This window comes from Cydia pomonella, chromosome 9 (assembly GCF_033807575.1).
Source record: "Cydia pomonella isolate Wapato2018A chromosome 9, ilCydPomo1, whole genome shotgun sequence".
NCBI lineage: Eukaryota > Metazoa > Arthropoda > Insecta > Lepidoptera > Tortricidae > Cydia > Cydia pomonella.
The window spans coordinates 5,298,964-5,312,993 of NC_084711.1; the positions used below are offsets into that span (position 1 = coordinate 5,298,964).

A 14,030-nucleotide genomic window follows, 5' to 3' on the forward strand; every position below is an offset into this window, starting at 1 on the left:
GGGGCCTGCGGGACATCCTGCCCCGCCCACGGCTCCCGCTGCCGGTGGTATAGTGCGTCGCATGAGATGGTCTCCGTCCATTAATGAGAATGTCATGCGCGCCTATTATGGGGCTACAGAGGGGGGAACACAATTATCTGCGTATCGTTCAAGAATACTGCCTCTGTTTCAGGCTCTTGAACCTACCATCACCGTGTCGGAGCAACGACTATCGGATCAGGTACGCGTCATTCAACGGTTAAAGCGGTTGGACGACGCGACACTTGACCGGCTTCGCCTGGAGGCTCTCTCTGCTCGCGCGGCCTCCACCTCTGTGCGGGATCTGCCCGCCACGACGCCGGATCCGGTGCCCGCACCCGACCTGGCACCGGGGGCGCCGCGGGTCGATTTCAGTACCGACGAGGGGGATTTTGCGAGTCAGAGCATGAGCACCCCTGCTAATGAGCAACTGAGGAGGACTTTGGATGAGGCAATTAAGCAGTATCGCTCCACAACTCACTCTAGGCCACGATTACCACGTCTGCCTATGAATAGACGCAACCTAGCGCTAGTGGGAGCCCTGAACGCTTTACTAGAGCCACACATACGGACTAGTAAAGATTTAGATGATACGCACTCGATCATGTACTGCGGAGCCATCGCGGCGTGCCGTGTTGCTCGAGTCAAGTTTCCGGACGCTGAACGTGCACCTAGGACCGTCGGAGGTGTGCCTGCATGGCAAGCGCGGATCGAGCGACGTATCACCTCGTTTAGGACTCTCATTGCAAAGCTGACCTGCTTCAGGGGGGGCAACAACCGCCCCCGAGTAATGCGCTTTGTGAACCAGGCGTTCGCGGGGACGGATATCAGGCCCCGCGACTACATGGCCAATGTCACAGAGCGCATCGACTTTCTAAAGCAGAAAGTCTATGCATGGGCAAACCGTATTCGCCGCTACGGAGAGCGTGTGGACCGATTCCAGCAGAATCGTCTTTTTCAAAGTGACCAAAGGAAGGTATACAGAAGGTGGGAGGAAACCGACCCTCATGTGTCCGACGTGCGGCTGCCGGATGCTACTGCCATGACTGATTTCTGGCGTAGCATCTGGTCGGTGCCCGTTGAACACACGGAGGGCGAGTGGATAAACGTTGTCGAACGTGAGTGCGAGAATATCGAACCTATGGGGGCTATCACCATCAGCCCCGATGATGTAAGTTGTGCCATCCGTACGGTCCAGAACTGGAAAAGTCCTGGACCGGACGGATTGCACAACTTCTGGCTAAAATGGTTTCGGTGCTCGCACTCACGGTTGGCAACGCAGTTCCAACAAGCCCTCGAGCTTGGTTCCCTCCCTCCTTCCCTAACAACTGGAGTAACTTTCCTGCTCTACAAGTCCGGTAGTACCACGGAAGCGAAGAACTACAGACCCATCACGTGCTTGCCTACACTTTACAAGCTCCTTACATCCATTTTGAGAGCAAAAATTAACGCGCATATTGTCGCTAATAACATTTTGGCCACTGCTCAAAATGGATGTAGGGTTGGGTCCCGTGGTACTAAAGAGCTCCTCCTCATAGACATGACCATTTGCCAACAAGTCCGGCGGAACGGGAGGGCCCTCTCGGCCGCTTGGATTGACTACAAGAAGGCCTATGATTCGGTGCCTCACTCATGGCTGGGGAGGGTCTTAGAGCTGTATAAAGTTGATACAGCTTTAAGAGCCTTCCTAAGCGCGTGTATGAGGCAGTGGACCACAGTCCTTCGTCAACCAGGAGGCGGGGATGACCACCCTGGCCCGCAGGATTTTATAAGGATTGAGCGAGGAATATTCCAGGGTGATAGTCTGAGTCCCCTGTGGTTCTGCCTAGCTCTGAATCCCCTCAGCACCCTGCTGAAGGATTCGGGACTAGGTTGCCGGCTTCGGAGAGAGGGTGAAGTCGTTTCTCACCTTCTGTACATGGATGACCTCAAATTATTTGCACCAAATAGCCAAGACTTGTTGGAGCTACTGAAAACCACCGAAGTCTTCAGTAGTGCCATCAACATGGAGTTTGGTGTCGATAAATGTGCAGTTATGCATGTACAGCGGGGGAAGGTTGTAAATTCAACAAATTTACAACTTTCTGAGGCAATGGCTTTCAGATCTATCTCTGAATCAGAAACCTACAAATACCTTGGTATGTCACAGTCGTTGGGTATTGAGGATGAGGGTATTAGACAGTCGGTGAAGGAACGCTTTTTCAGTCGGCTCACAAAAGTCCTTAACAGTCTTTTGTCAGGAGGCAACAAAGTGCGAGCCTTCAACGCCTGGGTAATGCCCCTGCTCACATACTCCTTTGGCATACTAAGGTGGACTCAGACCGAGCTGGACGCCCTGGATCGGAGGGTCCGACTACTGCTAACCACACACCGTATGCTACACCCACGCTCGTCAGTTATGAGATTGTACATCCCACGGAAGTGTGGAGGTCGAGGCTTCCTAAACGCCAAAGATCTCCACAACCGCGAGGTGTGCAATCTCAGGAATTATTTCCTTAACAACGAGTGTGGGATGCATCGTGATGTGGTGGCAGTAGACAGGAACCTCACGCCGCTCTCCTTGGCAAACGAGAACTGGCGCAAACCTGTGGTACTAAGTACTGCGGATCGCAAGGCGGCATGGGAGAGTAAGGTGCTACACGGGCGGTTCTACAAGGCCCTCACGGGACCCGACGTGGACCTGCTCGCGTCGGTGAACTGGTTACGATTCGGGGACCTCTTCGGAGAAACCGAGGGTTTTGCCTGTGCAATTGCGGACGAAGTGATGATGACGAACAACTATCGGAAATATATCCTGAAGGACGGTACGGTCGACATTTGTCGGGCATGCCGCCGTCCCGGAGAGTCACTCAGGCATATAATTTCCGGTTGTTCTCATCTTGCTAACGGCGAGTACTTGCACAGACATAATCTCGTAGCCAGGATTATTCACCAGCAACTTGCTCTTCTATACGGCCTTGTGGACCGCGAAGTACCGTACTACAAGTACTCACCTGCGCCAGTTCTCGAAAATGGTCGTGCCACGCTTTATTGGGATCGATCTATTATCACTGACAGGACTATTGTAGCCAATAAGCCTGACATCGTGATAATAGATCGATCGCAACGCCGGGCCGTGCTCGTCGACATCACCATCCCCCATGATGAGAATCTCGTGAAAGCCGAGAAGGACAAGTCCAGTAAGTACCTAGACTTGGCTCACGAGATAACCGCCATGTGGGATGTTGATTCGACGATCATTGTCCCGATAGTCGTTTCAGCGAATGGTCTCATAGCGAAGAGTCTCGACCAACACCTTGAGAGACTCTCGCTAGGTGGTTGGATCAAGGGTCAGATGCAGAAGGCGGTGATCTTGGACACGGCGCGGATAGTCCGGCGGTTCCTCTCTCTGCGGCCCTGACCACCGGCAGCTTGGGCCCTGCCCCGCTGCTGGCGGCACCCTAGGTTAGGTTTTTTATAATGTGTTTATATGTATTTTGTATTATTTTTGTATGATTTGTTGTATTTTACTTTTATATTCATATTATAAAATGCCTAATCTAAGACACAAGATAAATAAAGAGATAATAATAATAATAAAATTCTTTATTGCACACTACATAAAAAACAGATACAGAAATTGATAACATATACACATTGGTAGGTAACAACAGGCGGACTTATCGCTAAACAGCGATCTCTTCCAGACAACCTTCAGATAGTGAGATGGCGAACGAAGTTAACGGGTGGTGCAAAAATATAAAAATAAAGAAAAAAGTATTAAAAATACAATATAATACATATACTACACATATAAAGTTAAGATAGACTACATTATTACTATTATTAATAATGTCCTAGAACAGAAAAGTGCCACTTTGATTCCTCCTAGCAGGGAAGAAAAAGCCCTTTTCCAATTAGATGATGTGAAAACATAATTTATACCACTAAATATTGTTTCTTTTTGAAGCTAATAGATATAACATTATAAGCATTAACGGTCAAAAATGTTTCCTTCTAATTTACGCTTTGTGATTTAGAATAAAGTGAAGTTTGGTAAACAAAAATAAATACTTTTACGGCAACTCGTGTTTCATTTTTGGTGTGGCTACCGTAGCCCATCTAGATTTCCTTGAAACATTAAACGTCCTGAACAATTGTTTTTTTATTTACTGTCTGAATTGTTTCTTGTCGGTTTGAACTAAGCTTGCTCACTTAACAAAGTAAATCATGGTGGATTGATAAGTAAAGCCGTTTAAATTCAATATTTGAGACGTTTTGTTATAGCAACTATAGAGGATTAATTTTCTTAGACAAATACTCTGCTCGATTAGACAAACAGAGATAACAGACAGCCTTGATTTAATTACACTTTGAAGTAATACTAGTCGAAAGTCACGTATATATTATATTTAATTTACCTCTAATGCCTTGTATCATTATGTGTAATTATTTAATAGTTATATATGGGTGTCGTTTATTTTAAGAAATTTACGAAACATTTATTTTATTCTGTATTTATTTTGCCACCTAGGTTGAGTGTTAGCTGTAATCTAGCAGGTAAATAAATAAGTTTTGGACTAGAAAATATTTTTTTGTACAAGCTTTTATCGCTGACTGTACTTTTCTTTCCACAGGCAACTAATACTCATCGAGACAATTCTTAAAACCCCAAACACAATTAGGTTGCGTTGTTTTATCACAGAGTTCATATGGCGATCTTCTGTCCAGATCAGCTTGATGGTACCATAATATTGCAATGTCACCCAACTTAACATATGTATTAAAATTTTCAGCTTCATCTGAAACCGGGACTTTGGTCTAATTTAATTTGCAAGATTTAACCCGTACAACATAGATACATACATTGCAAGTTAAATAAAAGCTTCTAAAAATGGCGTTATGAAACCCTTTATGCTAGGTAAAACAAAAATAATATTATGTTACAACATACGAAATTATAATTTTAGAGAGTGTACGAAAAAAAAACCCTTCGATACATTTTCTTTGGACATTTTCCTAAGGTCCTTCCCTAATCCAGCGGTACCCAAATACGAACTACTAGTTAATTGCTTATGTTTTTTCCCCGTTGCAGTGCGAAATGGGAGTTTTCTCATTACAGTCGGCAAATTCATTTAGTTGCTTTGCTCTCGCCACTTAGGAGCCACTAACCAAGAACAAGGTAAATTGATTTGAGTGTTCTACTTAGCATGGCTGGCTTCTTTTTTCTCAAAGATGAAATTAGTTTTTAAATTGCTAGTTTTATGCAACGTAAAACTTTGTAGCAAATACTTAAATAAATGGAAGTTGCTTGATTAGGCAGACATCCGGTTGTGAGCACGGGAATTGTTGTCCGATAAAATGAGTCATTGAAAAGCTTTAAACACGCTTAAACTTAATAATTATGCACTTACTAGGCTAACATTTTATCACCAAACCGAAGTTTTTGTGGCAAAATAAAGTGATTGACAAAATCAAATATCGACATGTTTATTATCGATGTTAGTGTTACCTTAGCGTTATAAATATTTTTAACATTGTATATTTAAAAAGATAGCTACCGCGAAATACACAACACGTTCGATATCTTCTTTGATACACCCATTGGTAGTTTTCTTATTTTTTGATACTGTATTATACAGTTGACGTTATTATTTTTAAATACTTAATATATGTAATAAAGAAATTATGGTCGGATTTGTAATTGATTTGCATTCTTGAAATTTCCCGGTAAATTACAACAAGTAGAATTTAATTTTTTAATTATTAATCTATGACTGACTTATCGATGTTTCAAGCACTCAAGCACTCGTTTTTGCCACAAAAACTTCTGTCTGTTTATCATAAATAAATTCGCTCACAGCTTGGTTAAAACTAATTATACATAAGTTTTTACCTATGTACCTATGGAGTGAGCACTCTAAGCTTTCTTATTTTTCTATGACTCAGTGTACTCCTTACATTTCATTTAAATAATTTCGAAACAGCTCTACGTCTTGGCATTGGCTCCTCCCAAATATCCCGGACACTATTAGTATTCCATATTATATACGAGAAAGACATACAAAAATATTGAAATTAATGTTTATAATGAATAATTGTAATTAGTGTTATTTATTCCTTATTATTTTATAGTAATAAGGATAATAAGAGGTAATGAACTAATTACATTAAGGATATTCCGTCAGATGCCTGTATGTTGACATTGGACTAAGTGCATCGTTAGACTTATAATATTTTGCGTGTGTTTTCCTCATAAATAACACAAATTACTTATTTGTTGCAAGTATTTGTAAATAGAAATAGTAATTATATTTTATTAATATAATTGTTTACAAAATTGTAATATGACAATTTTATTGAATTTTATTATTACTCTTACTCACGCGTCATCAAATTTATATTTTTACACATAGGAGCGGTAAGCGGTTGTATAAATTAAACGAATAGGCAATTAAAATTAGTATTCGTGAATTGAAAACAACTTCATGGCTATTAACAGTTCATGATTTCGAAGCATTTCCACACAGCATTTCCAGCCGGCTACAGAATTACCAGCCTCTATCCGCATCTGCTTTTCAGGTGACTTTGAAGTGATAGTAGATGCCTGTAGACTGGGTATACTGATACAGATAGCTAATATGATATACTTGCTATTTAGACTACTATATTCTGCCTATGCACCAACTGGTGTTTGTCCAGGTCAGCTTTGAACCAAACGCTGATTCGGTGGTGGTCAGTTGGTAATGTGCCGGTTTTTACCACCACCTGTACCACATTCCCACGCCCCTAGTACACTGGGTTATAGAATAAGTACGAACCTGCAGTTTAGACCACTGTATCCTGCCTATGCACCGGCTGGCGTTTCTCCAGGCCAGCTTGCACCCGAACACCAACTCGGTGGTGGTCAGCTGGTAGGTGCCGGTCTTCGCAACTTCCTCCTGGACTGCGTTCCAACGCGTTTCGTGGGCTGGGGTGTTTGCCCTGTATGAAAAAAATACTTGTGAGTGTATTTTCATATTGGGTGATTTTGGGGCTGTCTTGATATCCTGAATGTAAAAAATGTATTAAGATGGTCATACTAAACAAATTTCTTCATGGGACTAACTGCAAAGTCGCGAAAACAAATCTAATGGACACCTTACTCAAGTCAAGTTGACGAAACGTCCCATACGTTTAAGTATGTCCCGTACGTATGGGCCGAGGGGTCAAGTCGTTTAAAATTACCTTCTGATGGAAGCAAAGTATTGGCCAAAGAAGTCCTTGGCGTCGTTGAGTACTTCCTCTGGTACTCTTGGCACATCCCCGCGGCCAGGTATGGCCATGACGCTGCCCAGACATGACTTCTCGTTGCATAGTGTTGGCTGTAACAACAAAATTATTAAATTAAATTATAATCATCATATTCAAGTTTAAATTGTATCAAATAAGTGTTAAAAGACTGCCTGCACGCAATTCACGAGCAAAGTTTTACTGTGAAGGAAAAATGCAGTACCATTTGTGCCAAGGGATAAATTTGCGAAAAAAAATCTAAAGTACACCTTAAGGCCCCGAAGTAGGGGCCCAGGTGCATAGTTTTTCACGATTGTCATATCGATTCCATAGGAAACCTTGTCCAGATGACCATCTTTAAACATATTTGACAGTCACGACCACAAAATCACCTAGAATAATAATTATTGATTTTTTATTTATGTCTTGAATAAATGCACTAACCATTCATTAATATGGATATGTATGGCTTTCACATGCAATATCGCTAATATTTGGTTAAAGAACGCATTATTTTCAAACCGATACTGTACCAATATTTGCCGCAGCGTATACGCATTACGGAAACGAATGTTAAAGACTCACAGAAATATTTCACTAATATTCCGGCTCTCGTCTGTCGTTTTCACGGAAGTTCACTTATCAAAGCTTTGACTTTGAGAAAGCGAATAGGTATCGTCAAATATACTTTACTCGGAGCAAGATTGAGCTTCTATAAATATCAGGTGTATGTATGTAAGCTTAACAATTTTCGATAGTAAGGCAAATACAGAAACCCATACCGACCCGCATTGCGACTGATTGAAATCTATTCAAAAAATTACTAAACACAACGAACATCGACTACGTTCCATATTCGGTTCTTAATTCAATTTCATGAATGATATTGTTGGAATCGTTCACCTGTTACTGATATTATTATACATTTTTATTTTTGTAGCTTTCCCGTAAAAAGCAGTCAAACAATAGTTAAAACGTTGTTTATTTTAAACTTTTAAGATTTTTGGGTCGTATTATTTTCATATTTAGAAAATCAAAATGTTACAGTTAAAACATGTAATAAAACCACAACCTGAAACGAAAAAAAAAAAATCCTGTAAGGCATCTAAATATTTAGTTTCTCTACCATATTCATAGTTTTAGAAACCTGTTCGAAGCAAAACTCTTATAATAAATTATACAAGAATTGACTATGCGTTCAGCGTTTGTATTACAATTTTATTCAGATTCCATTTCGAATGTTAAATGCAGTTCCATTTATATGGTAAAATAATATAGTGCATGAATACTATTACTTATTATAGTTCAGAGACGTAAACCAATAACGCTGATAAATTATACTGTGTTTTACTTGAAAGAAAATAATTGGACGCGCTTTCAAAGTTAGTATATTTTTGCAAGTACGATCATAGTTTACTTAATTATTGACGGTTTAAGCTAATTTGCTTGTCAATACTAATCTACAATGTAAAGTGAATTCTAAATGACGGAACAATTAGAGACAATGACTGTACCAACAAAAACACTAGAGGGATGTCATGTTTTGTAACAAATACAAATACGATACATAGCAAGAGACTACTCCAAGTTTCGTATGTTATTTGTATCGTATTTAGTAAACCTAAATATGCCTCCTCCGAATCTTACAAAATTAAAACCACCTTCCAATATTATTAGACTAAAAACAATAACTGTAATTTATTATATAAATAATAGATACATGTTTGGGCCCCAAACATGTATTTATTATCTATTTCATAAATTATAGTGTTGGTAGGAACTCAAGTCTTTTGAGTCTAAATTGAAGAACTCGACTTGTTTTTACGAGACTCGGAGCTTAAAAATCTTCTTAAGTCTCGAGTCAAGTCCTTTATTCAGTCTTTTTCAAGCGCAACTCAAAAGGACTTGAGTCTCCGAATAAAGACAGTCAACAGTTTTATAGGTTTTACCTAAACAACAGTAAAGGAAATAGGCGTTATTGTATGATTTATGTCATGTACATTCATGAATTTTACATAAAGACAACGCATTTCGAAGTTATTTGTAATAAAATTACAAGTTCTCCGAAAAGGACTCAAGTCTCTACAAAAGACTCGGGTCTCTAATAAGTTGAAAAGAACTCGAGTTTCGTCTTAATTATAAGAGTCTGAAAAGCTGAGTCGAGTCTTAAAACAGAGGACTCAAAGGATTTGAGTCTTAACCAACACTAGTTTGGGGACAATCTTGCACAGACCGACCTAGCCCCAAACTAAGCATTAGCTTGTACTTGACCCATTAGGCGACGATATAACGCACTCTTATATAAATAAATACATACTTACGAGTATATTACTTGTAGATGAATATCTCCAATACTGTGCAGCCAATTATGGTAAGAGGAATTACACACGCTATCAATAAATATATGGTTTCGTGAGCTAAATGTTAAACATCGTAACTTCGCAAAGACAGATGGCCAAAATGTAGGTAATGGGTATTTAGGAAAACGTTTGAGAATGATATAAAGAACGAAAATTTTCGTTTTAGTATGAAACGAAGAAAAATTATTGACGGATGAATAATGACATATTTTTTTAAATGTGTGTAAATTTAAGTTTGACATCATCTCCTCTGTTTCATTTAATTTAATTTATGTTAATATGTTTGTTGATTTATTAGTTCTTAGAATTTATGTGTATATTTTCTTTTTTTTTTGGAAAGAAAATATAATATCAGTGTGATGAGCAGCTTGACTTTGGCTATAGAATCAGAGAAATTTATAATTTATGTTCTAAAATAAAATAAAAAGTTAATATAAAACGAAAAACATCAAATAATATAAATAGCAAGTCGTTGAAAATTACTGTCTTTTGGTAGCAAATAATAAAGTCAAATGTGTAAACCAGTTAAGGCCCCGTGGGTTCTTGTTCTTCTCTCACCTTCACTGAGCGTAAGAGTGAGCGAGACGGATGGTGCGAGCTCGAGGCCGCGGATATATTATTCTTTTTTTAACTTCGAATTATTTAAAATTCAAGAGCAAATTTTAAATAGTTCGAAGTTAAAAAAAGAATAAGTAATCGTAGAGTTCCCCCAAAAAAATTACTAATTTTTACAAGGAATTTTAATATTTTTAGCTATTGTGCATAAATTTTTACAAATTTTAAAAAATTGCGTGCGACCTATGTTCCTGATTTCTGTCCATCGAGTGAAAGTCGAAACATCGGGATTTGAATCACTGATACCCCTAGAGAAAATCCAAAATTCAAAATGCAAAAATTTATTCTGCAAGTAGGCCTCAAGGGCTCTTTTACAAGTCAATACAACATTATAGTAACATCATATAGTGACATGAAAAATACATAACAACATTTATAAATACAACAGCCAATACATTGCTCAACATTGCTAATTACATTTTTGGCAACCGTATTGTTATCTAAAAAAGCGGTACGATTTTTCAACCTTAAGTAATAGACCACTAGACGAATCATAAAAACAAATAAGACAATACAAGCGAATGCCAATTTATTTTCCTCATTTCTTCCTAAGTAGCGTGCAGCTTTCTGTTTTTCAAAATTCAACCTGTTATCTTATAGCATGGAACATTTTCAGTGTATTTAAATCTATCGCAAATAGCAAAAAATATTCAACCATTAAATCATGCGGCGACATTCGATTTCCTATATCGCGTTATCGCCTACGCCTACCCAACAAACTTGGTTCGAGATTCATTCCCGCTCAGTTCGAAACCGCCTAAGGCTTCGCAATGTATCTTTCCAATCCAAATGCAATAGTTAGGAGTTGCGCCGCATCTATTGGTGTGAAATGTTGTTGGTTTTATTAGAGCAATACGAACGATTTTAAGTTTCCAGTGATATTTAAGTATATTGTTAGAATATTTAATGATACTGGATTCTAGATGAGTAAAAAAATATTCATCGTGAGCTCAGAGTAAATAATACTGACTTCATTAAAAATAAAATAAAGGTTTTACATTAGTGAGACTGTGTTGTAGGTACCAAAACGTGACCATATTTTCCTATACTTATTTTTTAAATACTAAGTACAAAAACCATCATAGTTGTAGCTCTTTTAATCTTGTGTTTGTATAGAAAATAGGTTTCTGCGTTATTTGGATATGGGAGTAAACATTGACGTGTGGAACACACAAATCGGTGGGGTAATAAAATCAGAGACACCGTCATGCTTGTTGAATGTAATCAGTGTAACGTACGTTCATAACATATACATAGAGAATAGGGACTGGAAACGCTAATAATGTATTCTCTTCGGTCATACGTGGTGTCTCACATCACGGAGCTTTAGATGCAGGGCTCGATTCTACTCACTACACTAAGCTAGTTTTATTTCGGTACCAACGCCGAAATCACGATAAAAAAATTGGCATTTTCATACATTTTAGCTGATCAGGATGTCAGTGTTTTCTATGGAAAAACCAAAAAAAAGTTCGCGATTTCCGGGTTGGTCCCATAGTAAAAGTAACTCGATTTAGTAAGTAAAATAGAGCCTTGCATTTAAAGCCCAATGATGGGAGACATACTGTATAAACGGTAGGTATAACCCTATAACGGGCAAGACTGAAAAAAATCCTCAATTCAAGCCTTATCGCCAATCTGTTCTCGCCAATAGTATGGTCTGTTTTGAGACCTTTAAATGGACATAAATGGACAAGGTACAAATAAACGTAAGTATATGGTACAAATAATGTTCTCAAAATTACTCTACGCAACGATTATGCGATCAAAAGGACAAGACATCTTAGGAAGTTCAGTGTTCATAATTACCAGTTTATTACCCTTCATTGAAAGTAAACGTATGTCGACACTACAATTTCTTAGGATACAGTAAATGAGCAATATTTAAGATAACGTTAATATTTAGCTTAAAACGCTTTAATTGCCAAAGTTGAAATGAGTTCCATAATGTCGTTGGTTATGTTATCTCGAACCAAACGCTGCTCATGCTGTCGTATCTAGAAATCTAAGCTAAATGTGTTTCATATGTTTAAATATTTATTTTACTTAGTAGTGTTATTGCTTTTGTTCGGCAAATAATATAGTCAATTTAACAAAACTTATGTTAATAAGGATTTTAATGTTTAAGTGACGTACATGTAGTAATATTATATTTGATATTTGAAGGAATGAGTGAAACTTAGAAACAATGAAACACAATGTTTCAAATTATATCGAAAATATTAAAGAGAAAGTTTAACAATAAAATTGATACTTTTTTGGCAGCCGAAAAATTGTTGTTGAACTAAGGTGAAAGATGATTGCAAAAATTCTTTAGAATATTAATTTATTTTTCTAATGCTATGATGAATAATGTTTTAAGAAACCAAGAATTTTAAGTTAAGGGGAATATTATAATGTGAACCATCAGATGAAATCTGTTATGTAAGAAAAAGTTTTGTTAAAATAACATAATGTTTACAAAGTTAATGTAGTTATTTTTTTTTTCGTACTAAATTTTTACTTACCGCCATAGGGCAACCACTGTCATACAGGCGATCGTAAAGATAATCGTGAGTTTCAAAATTCTTCAACACTTTCGGTTTTACAACTTTACGAGGCGGCATTTTAGTTGCCTGTTTAGTCACTACTGTTCCATTTAGATCATTCTTCACGCCGTTTTGCTCTTTCAATAATACATCACCATCGGTGTGGTCAATGGGGCAGGTTTTCTCACCGCTGATATGAACACTCCCATTCATTTCAGCCTCATTCGCGTCTCCATTAACCTTGACACCATTTTCAACTTTACCGCCACTAAACACTTCATTGATAATCAGCTTGGTATGATCTATGGGACATTTTTCAGGGGAAAGCTCTTTTTGAGCAATCAGAGCACTGATTAGAGTCTCGCCGTGGACAGAAGAAATTTCTTCCAAAGGATTGTTAAGGATGACATCAGTATTGGAAATGACACCGGGTGCCATTTTCAATTAGGAAAGTATTAGTAGGAAAGGTAGTAGAATAGTTAGTAATGAAAAACGTTTGGACAGTACGCAAGGCGCATGGGCGAGGATACACTGTGCTCGAATAGTTGATATTCGACGTATTTATAAGTGTTCAGTTATCTTGCGGACTTCCAGGTCTGTTTGCATATTGTCACACCAACAAAGATGTTCTGTGTTAGCGGTACGTGCTCGTGGTGATTCACATTATGGCGATTGTATGTTATGATTGCATTAAATTGGTTAATGAGTAAGCTACGTCATAGATATATAAATATATCAGATCATACCATCCTCTATAAGCACCTAGGTTTTTTTGATTACCTCTTTACGCTTTAAGGATTTTTGGGAATACAATTAAATCATATCTCGTAAAAGGAACGAACGACCTCGCAGGATAGAATCTTGCTTAATACTCAAAAGGGGCACGAATTTCTCGTAGGAACTACGATATTTATTTTTGTGTTAAAATGATCGCACGTTAAAAGTAATAAAATCGTACTTACTATGGGGAGACTAACTATTGATAAAATAAGAATGGGATTATAGCTTTATGCATACTATGCGCATAGTCAGGCGATTCGCCTTCATTTGCGGCCCTTACTACATTGGCAGCTTTCATAAGCTCCGCAAGGTCCCACTGCCGCCTGCACCTTAGGGTACGTCTTTGAATTGTATGGTTTAAATTTTTTGTTGTATTTGCCTTTTTTCATACGTGGGCGCCATTTTCCGAATGAACTTTCCCCCTTTTATATCTCATTATATATTGTTCCTAGCGAAAAAGTGTAGAGAACCTTTTTTG

The 14,030-nt window shown here is 38.3% G+C and overlaps 1 protein-coding gene across 2 annotated transcripts in view; it reads right to left on the reverse strand.

Moving 5' to 3' along the window:
* Positions 1–13,422, reverse strand: part of LOC133521200 (nitric oxide synthase-like protein) — a 37,077-nt gene extending 23,655 nt beyond the window's left edge. For both annotated transcript variants that reach the window (XM_061856036.1, XM_061856034.1), the window contains exons 1-3: positions 12,752–13,422; positions 7,225–7,361; positions 6,819–6,981 (exon numbers count right to left, since the gene is read on the reverse strand). In XM_061856036.1, the coding sequence (XP_061712020.1) occupies positions 6,819–6,981; positions 7,225–7,361; positions 12,752–13,210 (759 nt within the window). In that variant the 5' untranslated portion in view covers positions 13,211–13,422. The remainder of the gene's footprint in view (positions 1–6,818; positions 6,982–7,224; positions 7,362–12,751) is intronic.
* Between the last annotated feature and the right edge of the window lie 608 nt (positions 13,423–14,030).